The sequence below is a fragment of the Watersipora subatra genome, chromosome 7 (genome assembly GCF_963576615.1).
Source record: "Watersipora subatra chromosome 7, tzWatSuba1.1, whole genome shotgun sequence".
NCBI classification, from domain to species: Eukaryota; Metazoa; Bryozoa; class Gymnolaemata; order Cheilostomatida; family Watersiporidae; genus Watersipora; species Watersipora subatra.
The window spans coordinates 65,711,274-65,738,553 of record NC_088714.1 but is presented as its reverse complement, the minus strand read 5'-3'; the positions used below and the strand labels follow the sequence as shown (position 1 = coordinate 65,738,553).

At 37.5% G+C, this 27,280-nt stretch overlaps 1 protein-coding gene across 1 annotated transcript; it reads left to right on the top strand.

Annotated features, from left to right (window-relative positions):
• Positions 1-1,851: 1,851 nt before the first annotated feature.
• On the top strand, positions 1,852-27,280 carry LOC137399223 (uncharacterized). Its single transcript, XM_068085235.1, has 16 exons — positions 1,852-1,963; positions 3,661-3,837; positions 5,157-5,325; positions 6,560-6,720; positions 6,804-6,895; positions 8,379-8,538; positions 9,145-9,270; positions 9,440-9,545; positions 15,248-15,414; positions 16,234-16,326; positions 16,417-16,500; positions 17,286-17,445; positions 18,505-18,708; positions 20,539-20,766; positions 22,172-22,322; positions 26,845-27,280. The coding sequence occupies exons 2-15, from the start codon at positions 3,664-3,666 to the stop codon at positions 22,297-22,299; spliced, it is 2,052 nt and encodes a 683-aa protein (XP_067941336.1). The 5' UTR covers positions 1,852-1,963; positions 3,661-3,663; the 3' UTR covers positions 22,300-22,322; positions 26,845-27,280.

Genomic DNA, 27,280 nt, shown 5'->3' with positions numbered 1-27,280 from the left:
AACGCATTAACGCTGCTCTATTGGAAGAAGAAATGGACACAATTATTCTAAGGTATATCTCTTCAAGATGGCCACCAAGCAAAGAGGTTCTAGATGAGGGTAGGAGTGTCTATGCATTTTGGGATGTTTTTAATACAGATAGATGACATGGTATTCTTTCCAAATAACGCATACCCCTAAACCACCTTAGGTGGTAGTCGTGACCACCACAACTCCTGGCTTGCAGAGTCCATTGTCGGTGCCAGAACTACCCATACAGAGATTAACGCCACCATCAAAACCATCAGCCGAACCCAAGTTTCTTGAGCAATTATTAGTCTACAAATTAGTCTCTCATTACTGACTACAAATAGTGTGTACTGAGTTTTGGAGACTGTAGCGAATCCCCTGGTTCGTAGTTATATTGTCACATACGGGTGATAAAGCATGGTGTATATTCTATTAAAAGTTTATTATGTATGCTTGTCAACACCGTGAAACTACAATAAAATAACAACTCGATTGTTGATAAAGGTTATTGAAGGTATGCTAATTATACAGGTGGTCATCTGCAAAACCATTTGGTAACATAAAATAAAACACATAAAATGAAAGATATAATATTTACCTTAATAACACATCCAGGAGATTGCTAAATAGTATGTGATTCTCCTTGAGTCTAATTCTTGATTATATATGTATGCGATAGATATTGGCGTAATGAAGAAACTTAATACAGATGAAAGAAAGTATCAGCATCAAAAAATAAAGCTGAAACTACATCTTGTTGGCTCAAAGGCTGACAAAACAATGACACCTAATCAAACGTATGGCACTATGGCAAGTCAGACAGACCACACAAGACCATTAGACCACCCAAGATCAACAGATCAACTGGCATTCATTCTGGGCAGGAGCAGTGAATCATACAGGGTCACTAGATATTGCAGTGCACTATCAAAATAGGAAATTTAACAGAGACAGTAAAACTTTACAGAGACCTCAGTGACCCATCAGGTGTGTTAGATCCATGGCGATTGCTCATCCGGATGTACAACATTTTCCCAGTTGCCTGCACGGAGTACCCTATGAACTTTGGTCGGCATAACATACATCTAAGATCCAAGAATAATAGCCGTCATATCAGACAAGATTTTAACGATAACTACAGCTAGAGAATTAGGAGCATGTCTGTAATCGAAAACAGAAAAATCTCCACTTTCACTGTCTACAAAGGCATGGTCACTCCCAACATGCGCAAACATATTTTCACCAGGAATCAATGTAAAATGTGTTTTGTTATGTGTGAGTGAGGGCTCACCAGTGTAGTGTTTAACTTATGTTATGTAATGACTCATTGTTCTACTGATATTGGCTCACCTCTACTAAAATTGAGTTTTCGCGTTTGGCTCGCTTTTACATTATGGTGCAGGTGGGTTGGCACCCTTCGCTATAAACAATAGGAAGAAGGGCAGTTTGAAGGAGATTTAATTATGTAAGAGTCAAATTGACCTGAAGAATGAGGTTAACGTTCATCATGAGAGTGTTGGATAGCTGGAGCCCCAGCGGGAGGCATTCTGAATACCGAAACAGAGCTGGCCGGACGCCATTACTGGACTTTTGCTCCTAACTGGTATGTTAAAGCTTGTCTAACCAAACCATATACATGTACTACTAGGCTTTTCAGACGCATCTGACTTCGGTGTCTCCGTCTTAGCAGGTACCGGTATGTATGGTTTTTGGTGTCGACAATCGATTCCGTCGAGCTTCGAGTTTATTCGGCCGTTACAACTGTCTCACAATCTACCGTCAAGTACGTAATGCATACATTTTAAACTTTCGCGCCTTCGTTGGTCAAAGTTACAAACGAGCTGGCTCACTGTAAAAATATACTTACCGTAATCGTAGCAATATAGTCTCGCCCGCCGCATCCGTATTTAGGAAGTCTCTAAGGACGCACAAATAAATCTTGCAGAAGAGAAAGGTACAAAGATAGTATAAAGATGATAATATTCACATGAATCGTTCGTTAACGACACTTTTTGTTGTGTGTTTAAATAAATGCGTTGCTAGCAAATGCTACAAATGAGTGAAATATGTGTTATGTAATTTCATGGCTATGTACGCATATATTTATTTTCGTTTTAACATTTAGTTTGTAATTTTTCTATTTATATTAGCTTCAAATAATAAAAAGGTCAGTTTTTAATATTTAAAGCTACTCACAACATAATTTATATTCAACTAGCAATGTCGTTATTTGGAAAGTTTTGCTTTATCAACTTGTCAGAAAGATTAAGGAACAACAACATATCAGAGGCTGACACGGTGTTGACAGATTTATTTTTTCTGACATATTGTGGGTCCCATATTGTACGTGTATGAAAGTTTTGGAATGTAAATTTTTGTCGTACCTACTCTAGAGTGAAGTGTTTTTGATCATAATTTAATCGGGAAAAGTAGAGCATTTGAAACAAGTCTTTTGTTAGTCAAAACTAACTTTTGTTGGTTAAATTGTTGTGGAAGTCAGCACTGACTATCCACTTGCAAGTGGTTTTTGGTTACAAGTCGTCTTATACCGAATGAGTATTTGCTCTCATGCCCAACTATAATTTTTGCAAAAAGGTGACTTGTGCATGAGTATGGCTCTTTATTACGCAAGCTTAAACAGCAGAGATGAGTTGATGTTACTACGCCATTATTAATGATGATCAAGAACGTAACGCTCAGTTTTGTTGTTTTGTCGCTCGCAGTTCCTATCTTGTGCTCTGTGCTCTTTGTTTTTCTGTCACTTTTATAACAGATTCTAACCCATCCTGTTATACACTGGCTTACATATATATCCTTATAAACAGTGTTATGTGATAGTCCATTGGCTTTCCATGAAAGCTGGCTTGCATATTACTACGCTAATTCCAGGCTAGCTTGATGCATATGGCTATTAAAAATAGTTGAGTTTAGCAAATCCATAACAAAATAACAAGAAGCATTTTATCTTACTCATACAACTGTTATTCATACATATTAGTAGTACGGTATGAGTAATATTACTCATACATATTATAAACATGGCAGTTTTCTAGTTTTAATTCTAGCAATTTTGCCCTTTTGGTAAATTGACAAACAAGCCCAACATTCACGCTGCGAATGGAATAGAGATTTACTTGATCAACTCATCGTTGTTACAACGACTAATACATTGATATAGTCTTCTCCAAATTTTCATGACATGGTTGGTCATTGTAACTTGTGTTGTGGTAAACTGAATTCTCTTAACTGAATGCGACTAAAAATGCTTGATGTACCTGAATGCAAGAAAAAGCCAAAGCTTTATGAAAGTGTAAGAAAACTTGGGTGTGCTTTGATGTATTTTTTCCTAATCATAGCTGAGTGTTTGATGTGTACAGATTTAATGGTTCACTATCACAAGTGCTTCCTCAAACTAATGATTAAACCTTTTGTATCCGGAAACTCTGGTTTAGACAGACACTTGTATTTCTTAGTATCACTTTATTATTTTTTTATACACGTTGATCACACTTTGTAGTCAACAAAGACTTGATAGTAGCAATGTTTCTGTAAAATATGGTGTTGTCCATGCTGCCATCCAAGCTTAACAACGCAGCATACATCTTGTTTTATCAAATGATTAGTCTCTTGCATATTATTTTTCTTTATTAGAAGATGGCCAACCTATCGACACTTCTATTCCTTGTCATAGCATGTATATGCTCAGCAGATGCACAGCAGTCGACACCTGCTTCACCAACCAGTACCTTCTCTTCAAAGACTCTTCCATCCCTTCCTAAAGATCCATTGCAACTCAACGTGGAAGTGACTGTTTATACCAAGAATGTGGTGAGCAACAATTTCATGATATTTGTTCAGTTTGTTGAATTTGAGATATTTGTTGGATAATTATTTTTCCTTGCCATGACTCATGTAGACACGGATGACTGGCACCTATTCATTGCATGCTAAGGGTGATCAGCTCTTTTCACATTTATTGTTTGGAATCAATGCGACACGAATACTAACGCGAATGATACAACACTGGCTTCTTTTGTGTTTCTTGCTGTGTAATAAATTAGAATTGCAGGCTGAATACTGCACTGGTTCTCACCGCCCTAGTTAATAAACGTGCTCTTCGCTTGCTAGTTATGGGTCAATACTAGTTCTGCTGCTCAGTGTTTTGAGTACTCAGGCTATGGTCAGCACACATTCTCATAACTGCTGATAATATGACTACATGTTTATATTTTGACTCAGAGTCAGGTCAGAGTTTATTTTAGCTTCTCGTTCCCTCGAATTAGCAAAAACAAATACTTCTTTCAACAGCTGCGGCGTCCAGCAAACATGAAAAGCTGTTATGTCGTAAGTTCACTCCAGCATACCATAAGCTACAACGAGTATGAGACAACCGAGTTATTAGATTGATAAGGCAATATCTACAAACTTAAGAGCCCTTTCCTGTGCCATCTAATAGAGGTTTTATATCTAGACCCTCTCTTATATTGCTAGTAGTGTCATTCAGTTATTGTTCTCTTAAGTACCAAAACTAACTGATGTGGCAGGCTATTACCGGAGCAGAGAGACAAACTATTGGAAAGAGTGCAGTCTAATTTCAGTTAATTTCAGTAATTAGAGTAATTTCAGCACTAATTTCAGTTGAATTAATCATGTGATGAGTGGAATGAATGAAAGTTTACCTGTTTAATCATGGGTGTATGATTAGTTTCTCTTTCGTCTTTGTTGTTGGTCAAAGTTACACGTTTAATTCAAGGTTTGGCAACTCCAATGATTATCAGTGCTATTACTGTATGAGCATACACATCTGGAGTTGTTTAAAAGTCTTTCTTTTATACTACTGCTTCTACTGTATGATCATAGACATGTGGAGTTCTTTGGAAGCCTTTCTTTTATACTACTGCTACCACTGTATGAGCATAGACATCTGGAGTTATTTAAAAGTCTTTCTTCCTACTAGTACTATTGCTGGATAACCATAGACACTTGGAGTCATTTAGAAATATTCCTTCCTACTACTGCTACTCCATGATCATAGACATCTGGATTAGTTTAGAAGTATTCCTCCATACTATTGTTACTCCATGACCATAGACATCTGGAGTAGTTTAGAAGTATTCCTCCATGCTATTTCTACTCTATGATCATAGACATCTGGAGTGGTTAACCAGTACACTTCATACTGGGAGGAGTACAGAAACCCTGTGAGTAACAATGGCTTGCTCATCAGTTTCAATGGCTCTATGGAGAGAAGAACATATTACGATCTGCTTGACCAACAGGCTATGACATTTGAAAGAGATGTTCTCACTACACCCCGTAAGTTATTGCCCCTCAGTCTAAAGCCACCGCTAATATTATAGTGTTTAAAAATATAGACTAGTTGCCATGCTTTGAAAATATCTTTTCTAGGAGTTGTTCTTCCTTTCAATGTCTGGTGAACTGTCCTGCAGACGCCAGAATAGATTCACTAACTAACAGTCTGCTAAGTACATTTTACATGTAATTAACAGCCATTGATTTTCTTCATGTTTTGTAGTTATAGACTATTAGTTTTGTTTTAGTTTAAAATTGATTTAAATTAACTTTTTATTATTGCAAAGTGAAATGGATGCCAATGGCATGAATCAAAGTATGAGATCTTTAATACAGAGCAGCTAAAGTCTGCAATGATTTGCTTGTTCATTTGCTGACGAACCTGAGTTCATCTGCAGTAGGAAGGGCTTCATTAGCAGGATCAAATCTCTATAGTGTTTGGAAGTTCCAATCTTTGATGGATGCTTGGAAGGGCCAAACATCAAAACACTAAAATTGAGTGATTGTTGAACATAGCCCTGCTTTCGCTGCCAGATTAATATCTATTGAGTTTTGTTGACCCCGGTCACCTAAGCGCGACCCCTTCAGTTCTCTTACTAAAACGAGCCAGCTCAACACACAGCATTAGGTAGAGACTGTCAATCATCACTATTGTCAGGTGTCACTATTGGCAGGTGTCACTATTGTCAGGTGTCACTATTGTCAGGCGTCGCTATTGTCAGGTGTCACTATTGTCAGGTGCCACTATTGTCAGGTGTCACTATTGGCAGGTGTCACTATTGGCAGGTGTTATAGTTACGAGAACCCTGGTAGTCTCAAATGTCTGGTGATAAAGCACCGAGAATAAGTAGATGTACAATAGTTCTAAAATTCTGGAAGGTAAATGATTGGTACAGGTGACAATGTGCCAGGTGGTGACGCGAAGTGTCGCTGATTCAGATTCCATACGATGCAATCTTTCTTCCAACCCCCAACGGTTGCTATAGAGGGTTGGGCACTGCTCTCATTATAGTAAAGATTTGAACATCGTGGTATTTTTTTAATTTGCAATACTTTGGTTCGCAGTACTCCTCAAATTTGCTATATAATTGCTGTTACTTCAGCCATATCCTATGAAAACACTGAAAGTAGTGAAACAGTTTTTCTTCCTTTCTGCCACGAAAAATGTGTTTGTTTATGAAGACCATTTGTGATGCTCAGAATTCTCCATGACATGCAGATGCTAGTTGTCTTGTAGTGAATCAAGCGGATTGTAAAGTACAGGACTTAGTCTCAGACTCTTCTCCTATCGGAACTTTCAGCTTTCAAAAGGAAGGAGACAAGTTTGTCATAGGCAACATCTCCTCCTTTTTCGGCTGGTCTGAAAACTTCATGCCATCATACGTTGGCACTGACAAGGTGGGTAGAGGGTAGCTTATTATGCATAATAGCTGGCACTTTCGTAGAATTTGTGTTTCATTATAATTATGGCATTTCGGTAGATACGAGGAATCACGGCTGATAAATGGCTGATGATACAAACCGTTTCTGGTGGAGCCTATCAGAACCAAACAAACTATACATACTACTTCAGGTACTCTACCATCACCTTCAGTTTATACTATATATACTACTTAAGGTACTCTACCATCACCTTCAGTTTATACTATATATACCCTGGGACACTTATGTATTCGCCTCATCTAACTTTCGCGTTTTGGCGGAGTCATCTTCTCGCGAAAATTTCATGCGCGAAACTAAACTATCATAACGAACGAGCGAAAACGCGAACTTAAATGGCTTTGTTCATTGATAGTCCAAGAAACAAATGGCAGCAAGCGATCAAATTGCATTATCGACCTCGCCCACACATTTCTACCTGCGGTTCACAATTACAAACTAGTCCCAAATTAAAAAAAATTTTCTTATCGGTGAAGTTCATGGCCCGTATTCTCTGGGGCAGCTGGCTGGCTGAGCTGTCCCAACTTTTTAGGAGCTTTCCGCGGCTAAGCACAGTCAAACTCTGATAACTCGCCCTCGGGTAAAGTGTAACATTTCATCTCAAACACAAGATTACCTCGAACGGATTTGTTTGGTCCATTCCCACGCAATGATAAATTGCTTCAGATAACTCGACCTCAACATCATTTATTCGAAAAGTTTTCGCCCAACGGCTATGGAGGCGGTTTTTATCGCTGTAGAATATCACTTTATTCGAAGCCGTAGAGACAAACATCAACTTTTAGTAGTTCTTAGGCGTCATTATTATCATCATCAGAGGCAAAATATTATTGTTAGTGACCTTTATAAAGGTTTGCAAAATATCAAGTTTTACCAAACATCTTAAAATAAAATCGGCAAAATTGATCTTTGTTAAAACGCTCAAAAGAAAAAGATGTCTTTTTTCTGAGTGTTTTAACTGCGGTCAAGTTTTGCCTATTTTAATTTAAAAATGTCTCGTCAGTCGCGTCACCTAAAACAAAACAAATCTCAAAAAATACAAAAATGTTGATACTTTCCGATAAAATTTTTTAAAACTTCACACACGGGGCCCGGCTGAGGCCCTACATAAGAAAAACCTGTTGGGGGCTTACACCGCCCCCCTCAACACCCCCAGGTGTTCATAACTAGTCGCCTAACATTAGCCGCCCCAACTTGCAACCAGTGAATACAGGCCCGCGGTGAACTGAACCTGAGGAATCTAATTATGTTTGTTCCACTGCATTTATTTTCACATCACTACATTTCGCACTCATCAGAGCTGCGAAATTAAGTTGCAGTGAAATTTTACTCTGTATGCTACTCACGAAACTAAATATTAGCGAAATATAAGTGTCCTAGGGTACTACTTCAGGTACTCTACCACCACCTTCAGTTTATACTATATATATACTACTTCAGGTACTCTACCATCTCCTTCAGTTTATACTATACATACTACTTCAGGCACTCTACCATCACCTTCAGTTTATACCATATATACTACTTCTGGTACCCTACCATCTCCTTCAGTTTATACGATACATACATGCTATACTATATATACATGCTATATATAGAAATTATCTTTTTCATAGTTCTGGACATGTCATGCCGTATTACGGAATGGACCCGGTGCCTTTGCGCATTGAAGTGGTTGGTGTTGAAGAAACCAGTTCTGGTCAACGAGAATTTGAATATGTCTATGAGTTTGGGCTTATTGCACCTCTTGGTGAAAAGGAAGAGAACTTCTTCTATGTAAGTGTCTACTAAATGTTTTTTTTATGCTTTTTCTCTTGCTTGTAAATACATCAGGGACGGGTTTTACACACCCTCTTGTTTTGGTTAATATGGTCATTTTCTTTAATAACACAGACAGGCTCTTTTACTCAAGAGGTAGCCATTTTAGGTTTTGCTGGTTTCTTTGGTTGGTTACCCTAATTTTTTCCATATTTGTTGCTAATTTTGGAAACCAGGTATTTGTAGTATTGGCCAACATTTTATGGACAGTCGAAGGAAATATGCTGCTGCACACAATCAATTTGTTAGGGCTGAGTGTACCCTTTGATTGTTCACCGTGACCATTTACAACATGTCGTTTTGCTTTTACCACCAGCAATAAACTGACCTTCATTTGTCCCACGATGAACTGACTCAAACCAACTGTGACAATGAACTGACCTTCATTGTCACAGTTGATTTGAGTTTCGGGTAGCTAATTTTTATCTGTGTCCACTTTGTGCTCAGCACTGTTGATTCATAACCCACACGTAGATGCTAATAGAGGCAACGAAGTTTGTTGCAAATAGCATTGAAAGGTATTAATGAAGATGAAGCAATGATTTCAGGTATTTTCTTTTCCAGCCTCCAAGAGGCGCTTACTGTGTAGGCAGAAAGTTTCCTCCCAGTCTTCTTCATAGCTTCTCTGATCAATATATGATCAGTGAAGAAATCGCTGATGCAAATCGAAAGTTGGTGGAGAATCGCAAGGTAGTGTTTGTTTTTCTTTGCAACTGGATCACTGTCTTTTTTGTCAGCTTCTATTTCAGGTGGCTGACTTTACTTGTGAATTTGGTTGTCACATGAAACATACAGTCTTTCACTGCTCTGGTAACATGTTACAAGCCTATGTTAAAACTATGACCATCGTGTGTTTCAGGTATTTTTTGATTACACTCTGAAACTCACGAGAACGGACATCCAGTTTGAAGCTCACGACAAGTATGCGTACGAGTCGCTACGAGTTATACACGACTTTAATATGAGTGAGTGCTCAACTCACTCATGTAAATAGAGAGTGATATTGCATATCATAGCATTGCACTTAGAGGACAATTCTTGTTTAATTTATTTCACACCAAAGGTTGAAAATTTTAGCATGATCACTCATTGGCGTTTGTTTCAATTCATGCTCTCAGTTCCTCCTGTTTTGGATAAACCTTTGTACAACTTTATTGTTTTTCACTAATTTGATCTTTCGCTCTCTTGTCTCTGGTCCCCACCTAGATTCTTTCCTCCATACATTTCACTCTCTTGTCTCTACTCCCCACATAGATTCATTTCTCCATACATTTCACTCTCTTGTCTCTGGTCCCCACCTAGATTCTTTTCTCCATACATTTCAACCTCTTGTCTCTGGTCCCCACCTAGATTCATTTCTCCATACATTTCACTCTCTTGTCTCTGGTTCTCACCTAGATTCTTTTCTCCATACATTTCAACCCCTTGTTTCTGGTCCCCACCTAGATTCATTTCTCCATACATTTCACTCTCTTGTCTCTGGTCCTCACCTAGATTTTTTTCTTCATACATTTCACTCTCTTGTCTCTGGTTCTCACCTAGATTCTTTTCTCCATACATTTCAACCCCTTGTTTCTGGTCCCCACCTAGATTCATTTCTCCATACATTTCACTCTCTTGTCTCTGGTCCTCACCTAGATTTTTTTCTTCATACATTTCACTCTCTTGTCTCTGGTCCCCACCTAGATTCATTTCTCCATACATTTCACTCTCTTGTCTCTGGTTCTCACCTAGATTCTTTTCTCCATACATTTCAACCCCTTGTTTCTGGTCCCCACCTAGATTCATTTCTCCATACATTTCACTCTCTTGTCTCTGGTCCTCACCTAGATTTTTTTCTTCATACATTTCACTCTCTTGTCTCTGGTCCCCACATAGATTCATTTCTCCATACATTTCATTCTCTTGTCTCTGGTTCTCACCTAGATTCTTTTCTCCATACATTTCAACCCCTTGTTTCTGGTCCCCACCTAGATTCATTTCTCCATACATTTCACTCTCTTGTCTCTGGTCCTCACCTAAATTTTTTTCTTCATACATTTCACTCTCTTGTCTCTGGTCCCCACATAGATTCATTTCTCCATACATTTCACTCTCTTGTCTCTGGTCCCCACATAGATTCTTTTCTTCATACATTTCGCTCTCTTGTCTCTGATCCTCACATAGATTCTTTTCTTCATACATTCACTCTCTTGTCTCTGGTCCCTACCTAGACTCTTTTCTCCATACATTTCACTCTCTTGTCTCTGGTCCTCACCTAGATTCTTTTCTTCATACATTTCACTCTCTTATCTCTGGTCTCCACATAGATTCATTTCTCCATACATTTTACTCTCTTGTCTCTGGTCCCTACCTAGATTCTTTTCTCCATACATTTCAACCTCTTGTCTCTGGTCCCCACATAGATTCATTTCTCCATACATTTCATTCTCTTGTCTCTGGTCCTCACCTAGACTCTTTTCTCCATACATTTCACTCTCTTGTCTCTGGTTCCCACCTAGATTCTTTTCTCTATACATTTCAATCTCTTGTCTCTGGTCCCCACCTAGATTCATTTTTCCATACATTTCACTCTCTTGTCTTTGGTCCTTACCTAGACTCTTTTCTTCATACATTTCACTCTCTTGTCTCTGGTCCCCACCTAGATTTTTTTCTCCATACATTTCACTCTCTTGTCTCTGCTCCCTACCTAGATTCTTTTCTCCATACATTTCAACCTCTTGTCTCTGGTCCCCACATAGATTCATTTCTCCATACATTTCACTCTCTTGTCTCTGGTCCTCACCTAGATTTTTTTCTCCATACATTTCACTCTCTGGTCTTCACCTAGATTCATTTTTCCATACATTTCACTCTCTTGTCTCTGGTCCCAACCTAGATTCTTTTCTCCATACATTTCACTCTCTTGTCTCTGGTCCTCACCTAGATTTTTTTCTCCATACATTTCACTCTCTGGTCTCCACCTAGATTCATTTTTCCATACATTTCACTCTCTTGTCTCTGGTCCCCACCTAGATTCTTTTCTCCATACATTTCACTCTCTTGTCTCTGATCCTCACATAGATTCTTTTCTCCATACATTTCACTCTCTTGTCTCTGATCCTCACATAGATTCTTTTCTCCATACATTTCACTCTTTTGTCTCTGGTTCTTACATAGATTTTTTTCTTCATACATTCACTCTCTTGCCTCTGGTCCCCACATAGATTCATTTCTCCATACATTTCAACCTCTTGTCTCTGGTCCCCACATAGATTCATTTCTCCATACATTTCACTCTCTTGTCTCTGGTCCTCACCTAGATTTTTTTCTCCATACATTTCACTCTCTGGTCTCCACCTAGATTCATTTCTCCAAACATTTCACTCTCTTGTCTCTGGTTCCCACATAGATTGTTTTCTCCATACATTTCACTCTCTTGTCTCTGGTTCCCACATAGATTCTTTTCTCCATACTTTTCATTCTCTTGTCTCTGGTCCCCACATAGATTCTTTTCTTGTTACATTTCACTCTCTTGTCTCTGGTCCTCACCTAGATTCTTTTCTTCATACATTTCGCTCCCTTGTTTCTAGTCCCCACATACATACATTTCTCCATACATTTCACTCTCTTGTCTCTGATCCTCACATACATACATTTCTCCATACATTTCACTCTCTTGTCTCTGATCCTCACATAGATTCATTTCTCCATGCATTTCACTCTCTTGTCTCTGGTCCCCCATAAATTTTTTTCTTCACACATTTCACTTTCTTGTCTCTAGTCCCCACATAGATTCTTTTCTTCATACATTTCACTCTCTTTGTCTCTGATCCTCACATAGATTCATTTCTCCATACATTTCATTCTTTTGTCTCTGGTCCCCACATAGATTCATTTCTCCATACATTTCACTCTCTTGTCTCTGGTCCTCACATAGATTCATTTCTCCATGCATTTCACTCTCTTGTCTCTGGTCCCCACATAGATTCATTTCTCCATACATTTCACTCTCTTGTCTCTGGTCCCCACATAGATTCATTTCTCCATACATTTCACTCTCTTGTCTCTGGTCCCCCCATAAATTTTTTTCTTCACACATTTCACTTTCTTGTCTCTAGTCCCCACATAGATTCTTTTCTCCATACATTTCACTCTCTTTGTCTCTGATCCTCACATAGATTCATTACTCCATACATTTCATTCTTTTGTCTCTGATCCTCACATAGATTCATTTCTCCATACATTTCATTCTTTTGTCTCTGGTCCTCACATAGATTCTTTTCTCCATACATTTCACTCTTTTGTCTCTGGTCCTTACATAGATTTTTTTCTTCATACATTCACTCTCTTGTCTCTGGTCCCCACATAGATTCTTTTATCATACATTTCACTCTCTTGTCTCTGATCCTCACATAGATTCATTTCTCCATACATTTCACTCTCTTGTCTCTGATCCTCACATAGATTCGTTTCTCCATACATTTCACTCTCTTGTCTCTGATCCTCACATAGATTCATTTCTCCATGCATTTCACTCTCTTGTCTCTGGTCCCCACATAGATTCATTTCTCCATACATTTCACTCTCTTGTCTCTGGTCCCCCCATAAATTTTTTTCTTCACACATTTCACTTTCTTGTCTCTAGTCCCCACATAGATTCTTTTCTCCATACATTTCACTCTCTTTGTCTCTGATCCTCACATAGATTCATTTCTCCATACATTTCATTCTTTTGTCTCTGGTCCTCACATAGATTCTTTTCTCCATACATTTCACTCTTTTGTCTCTGGTCCCCACATAGATTCATTTCTCCATACATTTCACTCTCTTGTCTCTGGTCCCCACATAGATTCATTTCTCCATACATTTCAACCTCTTGTCTCTGGTCCCCACATAGATTCTTTTCTCCATACATTTCTCTCTCTTGTCTCTGGTCCCCACATAGATTCATTTCTCCATACATTTCAACCTCTTGTCTCTGGTCCCCACATAGATTCATTTCTCCATACATTTCACTCTCTTGTCTCTGGTCCCCACATAGATTCATTTCTCCATACATTTCAACCTCTTGTCTCTGGTCCCCACATAGATTCTTTTCTCCATACATTTCACTCTCTTGTCTCTGGTCCCCACATAGATTCATTTCTCCATACATTTCAACCTCTTGTCTCTGGTCCCCACATAGATTCATTTCTCCATACATTTCACTCTCTTGTCTCTGGTCCCCACATAGATTCATTTCTCCATACATTTCACTCTCTTGTCTCTGGTCCCCACCTAGATTCTTTTCTCCATACATTTCACTCTCTTGTCTCTGATCCTCACATAGATTCATTTCTCCATACATTTCACTCTTTTGTCTCTGGTCCTCACATAGATTCATTTCTCCATACATTTCAACCTCTTGTCTCTGGTCCCCACATAGATTCTTTTCTCCATACATTTCACTCTCTTGTCTCTGATCCCCACATAGATTATTTTCTTCATACATTTCACTCTCTGGTCTCCACATAGATTCTTTTTTCAAACATTTTACTCTCTTGTCTCTGGTCTTCACATAGATTCTTTTATCATACATTTCACTCTCTTGTTTCTGGTTCCCGCTTAGATTCTCGCGCCATTAGCTCATGTATTTATTTCAACTCTACTGAATTAGAGATTTAAGTAATTGCAGCCAATGTGTCGCCTAATCCTCTTTGTTTACTTACTGCATGACTCAGCAACGCTGCCTGACTTGCTCAGCAAGTCTGACTTATTCCATTCTGCCTGACTTACTCAATGCATCCTGATGTACTCAATGCTACCTGACTTACTGAATTCTACCTGATTCAATGCTGCCTGATGTTCTCCATGCTGCTTGGTATACTCAATGCTGCCTGATGTTTTCCAATCTGCTTGGTATACTCAATGCTGCCTGATGTATGTACTCAATGCTGCTTGATGTTTGTACTCAATGCTGCCTGGTGTATGTACTCAATGCTGCCTGGCATACTCAATGCTGCCTGATGTATATACTCCATGCTGCCTGGCATACTCAATGCTGCCTGATGTTTGTACTCAATGCTGCCTGGTGTATGTACTCAATGCTGCCTGGCATACTCAATGCTGCCTGATGTATATACTCCATGCTGCCTGGCATACTCAATGCTGCCTGATGTTTGTACTCAATGCTGCCTGGTGTATGTACTCAATGCTGCCTGGCATACTCAATGCTGCCTGATGTATGAAGTCAATGCTGCTTTGTGTATGCACTCAATGCTGCTTGGCGTAGTAAATGCTGACTGATGTATTTAATGCTGCCTGATGTACTCAATACTGCCTGATGTATGTACTAAATGTTGACTGATGTACTCATGGCTGCCTGATGTATGTACTAAATGCTGACTGATGTACTCAATGCTGCCTGATGTATGTACTAAATGCTGACCTATGTACTCAATGCTGCCTGATGTATGTACTAAATGCTGACTGATGTACTCAATGCTGCCTGACTTACAGTGCTAATACTATCTCCGCTTCCCTTTTAGGCACTCTACCGATTTTGATTTTGTTTTCTCTTTTTCAAAGTACATCGCCATCTTTGGTGAACCATTGCTGTGAAAGCACTACGCTATATATCTACTTGCTAATAGTATGGAATCTAAAGAACAAAGGCTATCACATGTTCTGCTCTACTATTATTTAGACTATGAAATAATTGTGGTGAATCGAAATGACACATGTCATGTGACCAAGATTCCTACCTCTGGTGGAATATCCAGCTGGGACATTTCTACTGGCCCTGATCAGCAACCTCAACTTACCCACACTAGAGACCTGCCGGGGCTACAGAACTTGCAGTTCCAAGGCTATGTGAGTGTTGTGGAAAGATTCTGCTAATAACATCCACTCATCGTTTAAATTGCCTTTACATACGGTATAAGTTTTCTAAACTAAAATGTGAAAGTTAAGCAAGTATTTGAAGCTACATTTGAAGTTATTTTTAACAAGGAACTATTTCTTTTCATAGTTAAAGTTAAAACAATAATTTTGGAAGTGAAAATTAGAAATAAAATGCAAATTACAATAAAAGTTATAGCTCATGCATCCGAGCGTCTTTTGTATTGCTAAACGTACGCTCTGTTTGCCAGTCTTTAAGGTAAAGCAACAATTAGCAAGCAAAAAATATTTTAATGATATTGAATTTAGTTCATTGAATTTTTACATCCCTACAATTTTTACATATCTGCAGATGTCATAGGTTTGGGGAGAGTGAATCCCAGTCTATTCTTATGTAAATATTTGAATCAACATGAAAATGCATTAACATATGAATGATTTTAACATACGAATGTTTTACCGTCCGAATGCTTTGACTTAAGACAAACAAACAAATGTTTTGACTTAAGTCGCTTTAACATACGAATGCTTTAATATATGAATGCTTTAACATATGATTGTTATAACATATGACTTATGCAGTATGCGAATGTTTTAGCATACAAAGATTTAAACATGGAAAGGTTTAAACAAACACAGCTAGTGCCAGAACAAATTATATTCATATGTAGAGGTTTGACTGCAAATGGAAACTTATGAATGACTTAATTTATCACTTGAAAAGCAAAATGGATTTTATCATTGCATAGCTTGTTTTCAGCTCACCAACTAACATTGACTGTATTTCTACAGAGAGTAGAGAAAGGAATGCGAGTGGTCGTCTGGTCATCTCGAGTTGTACTTCCCAATAAAACTGTTACTGTGTCGGAGATATGGAGTACAGCGGTACGTGGGTCTTTCTCTAAATCGTCATTGTCTATTCGTGAGTCGAAGCGTTAAAATTTTATGTTTTCATCTCTATCCTATCTTTTGCAGCCGACCTGGACTGTGCTATCCTCCCAGGCTCCATTCGCTGAACACAGCGTTATTGCAGGTGCTTACATCTTCTCATATGACAAGGTAAGTGCCTCGGTAGATTGTTTTCTATTTACCTGGCCTTAATAAATGCCTTGGTAGATTGTTTTCCATTTACCTGGCCTTAATAAGTGCCCCAGTAGATTGTCTTCTATTTACCTGGCCTTAATATGTGCCTCGGTAGATTGTCTTCTATTTACCTGGCCTTAATAAGTGCCTCGGTAGATTGTCTTCTATTTACCTGGCCTTAATAAGTGCCTCGGTAGATTGTTTTCTATTTACATGGCCTTAATAAGTGCCTCGGTAGATTGTCTTCTATTTACCTGGCCTTAATAAGTGCCTCGGTAGATTGTTTTCTATTTACCTGGCCTTAATAAACCTGCTGTTGATTATTACACATTCATTGCCTATTGCAAACATGTTATTACTGTTGTACTAAAGCTGCTTGTGAGAAGGTCTGGCTATGCATCTGTATATGACATGAAGGGGTTTCATCACACTGTACTTTTATACACAATACATTTATTGGAAACAAGGCATCATCTGACCGTGAATGTTGTATGTAATGCAAGCGGGGACAAAGCAATGCCTGCTCATCAGGCATTGAAGTGTGTGACTTTCTGGATGCTCTAGTTATACAAGTTGCTGTTTACTCTATGACTCATCAAAACACAAATGGTATAATTTTACACGTACTATAAATACCTTTATGGATGAAGTATCTCATTCATAAAGTTAGTAACAGCGTTTCACTTTAGCTACTGTTAGCAATCGTAAAAATACTTCTATGCATAGAATATGCTCTTCAGTTCAAAGTCTATTTTCTTCAGGTTAATCACCGAGTTTACAGTCAACAGCAGGTCAATGTATATGATCAGTTCTATGGCAACCTAAAGATAGATGGGAACTTCTCAGTCAATGTATTTGATGTGCCTGAGTGCTATTTGAAGGACTACAAATCCCAGACACATCTCAATGTCAGAGTATTGGGTAAGTTTATGTGAGACTCTTAGCTAAATATACAGAGTGAATAATTGTAAGTCATATTAACAAAGTCTAGTGAATAATTGTAAGTCATATTAACATAATCTATAGTGAATAACTGTAAGTCATATTAACATAGTCTATAGTGAATAACTGTAAGTCATATTAACATAGTCTATAGTGAGTAACTGTAAGTCATATTAACATAGTCTATAGTGAATAACTGTAAGTCATATTAACATAGTCTATAGTGAATAACTGTAAGTCATATTACCATAATCTATAGTGACTAATTGTAAGTTATAGGTATTAACATAGTCTATAGTGAGTAACTAATTTATATTAACAAAGTCTATAGTGAATAACTGTAAGTCATATTAACATAGTCTATAGTGAGTAACTGTAAGTCATATTAACATAGTCTATAGTGAGTAACTGTAAGTCATATTAACATCGTTTATAGTGAATAACTGTAAGTCATATTAACAAAGTCTATAGTTAATAACTGTAAGTCATATTAACATAGTCTATAGTGAGTAACTGTAAGTCATATTAACATAGTCTATAGTGAATAACTTCAGTAGCATGTATTTAGGAGTTATCATTCCAAACTATCTTAGCTCAGAAAAAAACTTGAGTGGTTAAAGCATCTTGCCTTTTATCACGTCAAGTTAGATTCAATAAAAACGAAAACTAAAATTTTAGCGACATGTTTATTAGGTTAGCCATGATATGTTGCTACTATCACTGCTATCTATCAGCTCATAAGCTCCTTAGCTAGCTGAAATAGATGAAATCGCTTGCCTAATGCCATTGCCTTTCCAGTTCTTGTACAATCGTTTTTCTAAGAGCCGTTTTTACGTAATAGTAGCTTTAGAGAAGAACCCCCTGTATCCGTGTGATTAGATATTGCTGTAGACTTTGCTGACTGGCATGCTATAGTGGTTTTCAAAAGGTTTAATTATTGTACATGTACATTTGTACAATGTACGATACTTCTTCTCAGATAAAAAACTGCTACAGTTGAGATAAGTTATAATCACATTGAAGTGTTGTATTTTATAGATTCTGATGGTGCTTTCCTTGGCAATAGAGTAACCAGAGATTCAATTGCTCGAGCTGTCAGACAAAAGATCGCTAATCTAACAACCATAACAGCAACAAGGATTGTAGACATTGAGGTCTATGATGAGAAAGCTACAGATGGATCCCAAGTTGGTGCCATTAATGTCTATTTCACCATAAGGGATAAGCTACTTCTTGATACAGGTACACATGCACTTTACATTTCTTTATTTTACTTTTTTTTACATTTCCTTTCTAGAACTTACCTTTTTCTAACTCACCTTTCTCTAACTCACCTTCCTCTAACTCACCTTCCTCTAACTTACCTTTCTCTAACTCACCTTTCTCTAACTCACCTTTTTTTAACTCACCTTCCTCTAACTTACCTTTCTCTAACTCACCTTTCTCTAACTCACCTTCCTCTAACTCACCTTTCTCTAACTCACCTTTCTCTAACTCACCTTTCTCTAACTTACCTTTCTCTAACTCACCTTTCTCTAACTTACCTTTCTCTAACTTACCTTTCTCTAACCCACCTTTCTCTAATTTACCTTTCTCTAACTTACCTTTCTCTAACTCACCTTCCTCTAACTCACCTTCCTCTAACTTATATTCCTCTAACTTACCTTTCTCTAACTCACCTTTCTCTAACTCACCTTCCTCTAACTCACCTTTCTCTAACTCACCTTTCTCTAACCCACCTTTCTCTAACTCACCTTTCTCTAACTCACCTTTCTCTAATTCACCTTCCTCTAACTTATCTTCCTCTAACTTACCTTTCTCTAACTTACCTTTCTCTAACTCACCTTTCTCTAACTCACCTTCCTCTAACTCACCTTTCTCTAACTCACCTTTCTCTAACTCACCTTTTTTTAACTCACCTTTTTCTAACTCACCTTTCTCTAACTCACCTTCCTCTAACTCACCTTCCTCTAATTTATCTTCCTCTAACTTACCTTTCTCTAACTCACCTTTCTCTAACTTACTTTTCTCTAACTTACCTTTCTCTAACTTACCTTTCTCTAACCCACCTTTCACTAATTCACCTTTCTCTAACTTACCTTTCTCTAACTCACTTTCCTCTAACTCACCTTCCTCTAACTTATCTTCCTCTAACTTACCTTTCTCTAACTCACCTTCCTCTAACTCACCTTCCTCTAACTCACCTTTCTCTAACTCATCTTTCTCTAACTCACCTTTTTTTAACTCACCTTTTTCTAACTCACCTTTCTCTAACTCACCTTTCTCTAACTCACCTTTCTCTAACTCACCTTTTTTTACCTCACCTTTTTCTAACTCACCTTTCTCTAACTCACCTTCCTCTAACTCACCTTCCTCTAACTTATCTTCCTCTAACTTACCTTTCTCTAACTCACCTTCCTCTAACTCACCTTTCTCTAACTCACCTTCCTCTAACTCACCTTTCTCTAACTCACCTTTCTGTAACTCACCTTTCTCTAACTTACCTTTCTCTAACTTACCTTTCTCTAACTTACCTTCCTCTCACTTAATTCTTTGCTCATCCTTCTTCTACGCTTTCATATTTTTTATCTTCTTGCTTTTCATTTTTCTCGAGACTTTCTTTTTATGACACGATTGTAGGCTTTTAGTTTCTTGGAGTTTTCTTCTATGATTAGTCTTTCTCCTTTTCATACATTTTAGAAAAGCACTACACCATTTTATGCTTACTTTACGGTGTAGCAGTTTTATATATCACTAAAGTACGTGTTCATCCTAGATTTCTCCCCAGTGTTGTGTTCTACTTTGATCTGTTATAACTTGATTGAGTTATTGTGTGTTATGTATTTTGTTTAGCATTTGTATTTGTATAATTGTCTGTCTATTCTTAGAGTTGTTTTTTGTAAATAAACTTTGATGATGTTAGTTTAATAAGTTTAAATACGATTGCTTTGTTATTCACTATTCTCTTCTCTAATTTATCTCCATTCCTCTTTTCTATCTTATCACAGAATTGTTTTGTATACACTCCATACGTACATTGCCATACGTTGTCATCTGCTGTACTGTTTACAGCTGCCATATCAGATATAGTAGATGATGAAACGGAAAATAATAAAGTGGTAACTATTTTGGAGGCGAAACTTACGAACGCTCAAAATGATCTTCTCTCTGTTCCTACTAAAGATGGCGGTTATGCTCGTTTTACGATTGTCAGTCTCCTTAAAGATGATGACGGTTCGTTAGCGGAAGAAGCAAGTGGTAAATCATATGACGACAAGGGAAATAGGACATACTCAGCAGGTAGTTATGTGGACATCTGTATGTCTATGAATATCATCTACAGTCATACTTCAACTTACGAGCTTAATGCGTTCCGAGACTGAGCTCGTATGTCAATTTACACGCATGTTGGTGCAATCTATTTATATATAGAACAATTAAATATATATTGATTGGTTTCCACACTCTAAAAAAAGCAAATAAAACACTCAAAACAAGATATTGTAACAGAAAGAACATGTTGGTTATTGTCCTTACGTACTACATGCTTTCAAAAAGCAACAAATAAAAAATAATGCAAGGAAATGTGATTAATTAAAATGTAAAATTAAATACATACAATAGCAGTTAACATTCGCATTTGCCAGGGAGGGAGATATAAGTTATCCTTCGTTACAACATTTGACTTTGATAAATTTGGATTTTATCAAAGTGTTAAAAGACAAACTTAGAAGCAAACCTAAAAGCAAACTTTCATTTTTAACTTAACGTAATTAAAATTTCTTCGGAGTTCATAGTTTGAAGTTTCTCGCTGGTTAGCGAAAAATTTTTCCTTTTTTTCGCTTTCACGACTAGCCGGTCGTTTTAAGATAAACCTATCTAAGGACGTTTGCCTTTGTCGCCCTTGCAACATGTTGCGATTAGGACGAACACAGGTGTCGTCACAAATGGTTAATGCGCGACCACTAGCCAGCTTGTCCGAATGTCTATTAAACAGTTTGGATGGATAGATAATGCCGGCCTTTTCACATAGCATCGTTTCAGTTACGCTGTCACCGGCCAATTGTTTGTCCAATGCCATCAGCGGTCGTGAAGATCGCTGAACCGTTTAGAAACTATGGTTAGTCTTTTTGCGAACTAAATGCCCTGAATATAATCCTTCTGTTTGGTAATTATGAATGTATTTCTATCATATTGCTGAGCTAGCTCAATCACGCATACACATTTCGCATATTTTTCAATATTTTTCCGTTTAATATCAATTGTTATCATTTGCTTTTTCTTTGTATTATCTTTCATTTTACTGGCAAACTTTTGGTGTACGCACAGTACGTTTAATTCACATAATTCTGCACAGAAAATCGTGTACAAAAAAAAACACGGTACAACAGTATAACCTGAACAGTTGAAAAATACAGAGTGATGCTGTTCTCATAAAACACCTCCGGCATACTTGGCAACTGACTTGCGTACTCATATCTCAAACATGGCTCGTATGTTAGTGCTAAAACTTGCTTGAAAGCTGGCTCGTATCTCAAGTTTCTCGTACGTTGGAGCACTCGTAAGTTGAAGTATTACTGTATTTGTTATAGACTTTAATCTACTAGATAGAACTAACATCTATCTCCGTATAGGTGAAATTCTATTGTATTGTGAGAACTCCATGTCTGTGGAAGCCTCAATTATTGCTTGTCTCTTGCTTCAGCGTCGATGGCAGGACTTGGCATCGGAATGGTCATTTTGGGCGCATTGTTGGCAGTTGCTGTTGGGGGAGTTCTATGGGTCAAGAGGTTTGACATCAACCTGCCGTATGTTACCCAGAGCAATGAATAAGCGAGGCAGTAAACACCTTTAGTGTAAGTTTAGTTTCCATTTTAACCGGTCATGTAAGGAAGTTCCCGTACCAGAGCTATCTAAGGAGTAGCAAATCTATTTAAACAATACCAGAGTTGTCTAGGGAATAGTAGAACTATCTAGGGAATAGTAGAACTCTCTAGGGAATAGTAGAACTCTCTAGGGAATAGAAGAACTCTCTAGGGAATAGTAGAACTCTCTAGGGAATAGTAGAACTCTCTAGGGAATAGTAGAACTCTCTAGGGAATAGTAGAACTATCTAGGGAATAGTAGAACTCTCTAGGGAATAGTAGAACTCTCTAGGGAATAGTAGAACTCTCTAGGGAATAGTAGAACTCTCTAGGGAATAGTAGAACTCTCTAGGGAATAGCAGAACTTTCTAGGGAATAGTAAGACTATCTAGGGCAGTGGTTCCCAACTACCTTAGAGCCATGGACCCCCTGAGCTTCTTATCTAAAAGTCATGGACCCCTTTATAAGCATCATAATATTTGGTGTTTATAACAATGCATTGTAAATTGGCATACATTATAAATTAGAATAATATAAGAGTCAATAGATTTGACATGTTTTTATTTATTTACTTATATAAAGCAATGCTATACTAAATTGCTTTGATGGTTAAGTTTCAGTAGTCAGTTTGTTAGTGGGATGGATCGTACTTCTTATTTTTCACCAAATTCTTGATCTTTGTGGAACTGGTTGATAAAGTGCATCGCATGTCGTCTTCCAGTCCCAGTCGGTTTCGTTGTTTTAACTTGAGAACAACCATGGAGGAGAAAGCGGACTCGCATAGGTATGTAGACACAAATGGGAGCAGAGTTCGAAGGGCGAGTTTGGCTGTCTGTGGATATGGATGAATCATGGAAGGCCAAATTTCTTCAATGGTTTTATCTTCATAAACATTTTTGGTCATTTTACAGATCTGCTGGTTTCATTTTGTTGTCAAATAAATATAATTGCCAAATATTGTCACAATTATGATCAGTCAGCTGCCATTAACAAGCATTCATCCCATAACCAAACGAGCGAAGCGAAGTTTGAGAGTTTTTTATGATAAATGCATGTGCACACAACTTATGAAAATAATTCATCAACAACGTCGCAAACCCTTGTATCGAAATATCATCAACAAATTTAACCATTTGTTTGTAGAGTCGTTAAAGGATAATAACGATACAAAACACATATAAACCTATTTAAATATATTACCAAGTTTTTGAAAAGCGTCGACAGTATCTTAAAACTTACCCATTTGATCGGATTATACATAAATAGACAGATTATTTCGGCCAAAAATCGCCACAAAACGCTTGGAAAGCTTGGTTTAATAATAGTTAAGACCGGCCTACGATACGCCAATAAATCTGTGCGACAGACAGTAGAGCTATTTAGCAGTGCGCATTTCACGAGAAAAATGTGCTCATTTCACCAGTCTATAGCATTGTTTACTTGTATTCGAATTTATCCGAAGGTTTCTGTAATAAACGTAGACCGTTTGAGGCGTAGACCGATTTACAGGTACGAAATTGTGGTACACAGTTTATCAGCCTATGTTTTTTGTCCAATTAACGAAGGTTTCATTAAATTATTTAAAACGCTAGCCGAAATTTTTTACAACTCATGTAAAAGCTCGGGCCGAACTACAATGTCCCTTTATGACGAGAACATTTTTTATTTTTCTCCAATTTGCAGAAAACTTCCAGACGCGTGAACGCTCATACTTGCTTTCTGTTAAAGATCGCTATCAAAACCATCCTACATTCAACACAATCAACTTTCAAACTGTGTATAGTACACAGTAGCTTGCCATTTTACTTCTAATTTTGCATTTCAGAGTTATAATAAACATATTTCCTTATTGTTGTTGTTAAATTACATTCATTACAGTAGGTTAGGCCTACAGCTTTAATTAATATTCATTTTATTGTTGTAAAGCATAGGTTTGAGCTAGTAGTAGATTAGGTGTGATTTTTGTGTGATTAGGTGTGATTTATTGTTGTAAAACATACTTTTTGACAACTACTTTTTCAACAACCTGCACTGCCATTTCTTTTTTCCAATATCACTTATTCCATCATCAGGCTGTGGGCTGTATGACAGGGAAATTTGTAGTGATATTAATAGTCGCCATTGTGAAATGACCCAAATTTGGTTTTACATTTAGATTTTGAGTATGAAAACTACAATGCACAGCTTTGCCGCTGTCCCATCTTATTGGCCAGGTTGAACAATGGGACAACAACAAAAGACTTTGTCATTTATATTATAGGTAGAAAAATATCAATTAAAAACTAGGGAAAAAAGGCCGTTGTTCGGGTGATTCCGGGTAAATTATATTTAAATTTAAGCATATACTAAGACCCCTACCAATCTGAAAATTGGTAAAAATAAGTAAGGTGAAATGTTTTATTTTTCATGGATCTTAGTATATCGCTGAAATTGAAGAGGGAAAGAGAGAATTATGTGTTTGCTGGTTACAGGTTGTGTTGTTTTGTACTACTAACCGGAAATCAGGTACTATCCAGCGATTGACGCACATAGGTGATAAAAGTCTAGACCCAAAAACCTAACAAGACAACGCAACCACCCCGCAGGAATCGCATTAGCCCGGAAACCCAGGCTAGCACAATCTCAACAGACTTCGATCATTAAACCCCACCCATATGATAGCCATCGCCTATCCTTTTAGGGTTTTATATCATTGATCCAACCACTGTGACAGAAATAGCCGTAAATATCTATCTAAAAAAACCAATACTGGCACCAGCCTGTGGACCCCCTCAAAACCTCCTGTGGACCCCTAGGGGTCCGTGGACCACCAGTTGGAAACCACTGATCTAGAGAATAGTTGAACTATCTAGGGAATAGTAGAACTATCTAGGGAATAGTTGAACTACATGTATCTAGAGAATAGTAGAACTATCTAGGGAATAGTAGAACTATCTAGGGAATAGTAAAACTCTCTAGGGAATAGTAGAACTATTTAGGGAATAGTAGAACTCTCTAGGGAATAGCGGAACTCTCTAGAGAATAGTAAGACTATCTAGGGAATAGTTGAACACCTTAGGGAATAGTATAACTTTCTAGGGAATAGCAGAACTCTCTAGGGAATAGTAAAACTCTCTAGGAAATAGTAAAACTATCTAGAAAATAGCAGAGCTGTCTTAAGGACATCATTGAGCATGCTCTGTGATATCTTGTTTAAGCTTTTTGATTGGACAGCGAACTTATGCTTCTCATTGGTGCTATAAAATCTCATTGAGGCACATACAGATTTCACCGTCACATAGATGTTAAAACTATTGAAAAAGTGGAGTGAACTTTTACTTACCGGTATTATGTTCTTCGGATAAGCCAACTAATTTAGAGTTGTCACTCAACACAGACTGTATGATGGATGGTAGTCAATGTATAATATATTAGAGTTGTCACTCGACACAGACTGTATGATGGATGGTAGTCAGTGTGTAATGTATTAGAGTTGTCACTCAACACAGACTGTATGATGGATGGTAGTCAGTGTGTAATATATTAGAGTTGTCACTCAACACAGACTGTATGATGGATGGTAGTCAATGTGTAATATATTAGAATTGTCACTTGACATGGACTGTATGATGGATGGTAGTCAGTGTGTAATATATTAGAGTTGTCACTTGACACAGACTGTATGATGGATGGTAGTCAGTGTGTAATATATTAGAGTTGTCACTCAACACAGACTGTATGATGGATGGTAGTCAATGTATAATATATTAGAGTTGTCACTCGACACAGACTGTATGATGGATGGTAGTCAGTGTGTAATATATTAGAGTTGTCACTCGACACAGACTGTATGATGGATGGTAGTCAGTGTGTAATATATTAGAGTTGTCACTCGACACAGACTGTATGATGGATGGTAGTCAGTGTGTAATATATTAGAGTTGTCACTCGACACAGACTGTATGATGGATGGTAGTCAATGTGTAATATATTAGAGTTGTCACTCAACACAGACTGTATGATGGATGGTAGTCAATGTATAATATATTAGAGTTGTCACTCAACACAGACTGTATGATGGATGGTAGTCAATGTGTAATATATTAGAGTTGTCACTCGACACAGACTGTATGATGGATGGTAGTCAGTGTGTAATATATTAGAGTTGTCACTCGACACAGACTGTATGATGGATGGTAGTCATTGTATAATATATTAGAGTTGTCACTCGACACAGACTGTATGATGGATGGTAGTCAATGTGTAATATATTAGAGTTGTCACTCAACACAGACTGTATGATGGATGGTAGTCAATGTGTAATATATTAGAGTTGTCACTCGACACAGACTGTATGATGGATGGTAGTCAGTGTGTAATATATTAGAGTTGTCACTTGACACAGACTGTATGATGGATGGTAATCACTGTGTAATATATTAGAGTTGTCACTCGACACAGGCTGTATGTTGGATGGTAGTCAGTGTCTAATATAATTGAACTGTTATTTAATTGTCATGTATTTTCTTTACAGCTGCACAAACATCATACAGACCAAGATCTGACCATATACTAACCACCTCTGCAACTAAATATCTGTGCTCTGTACGCTCTGGTACGGCAATTAAAATACCTTTATATGCTGTTATACACAGGCTGTTTTACACTTGTACTGTTATCTCTTTTCTTATATCTCTGTTTTATCACTCTGGCTTATGTTTTTAAAAAATTTTCATTTGATGATGCCCAAACATCTCCACCCGCTTTTAATAATTCAGTATAGTTTGTACATTTTAATAGAACCCGGTTTCTGGCTTACCCTGCTTCTTATATAATAGGCTAAACTACATGTACTTGACTATTATGACATCATCTCACATTTGTCTAGAGCTCTTCTTATGCTGCATAATTTATTGATTTTTTATCATTGTGTTTATTTTGGTGAGTCTATCATAAATATAGGTAACTAG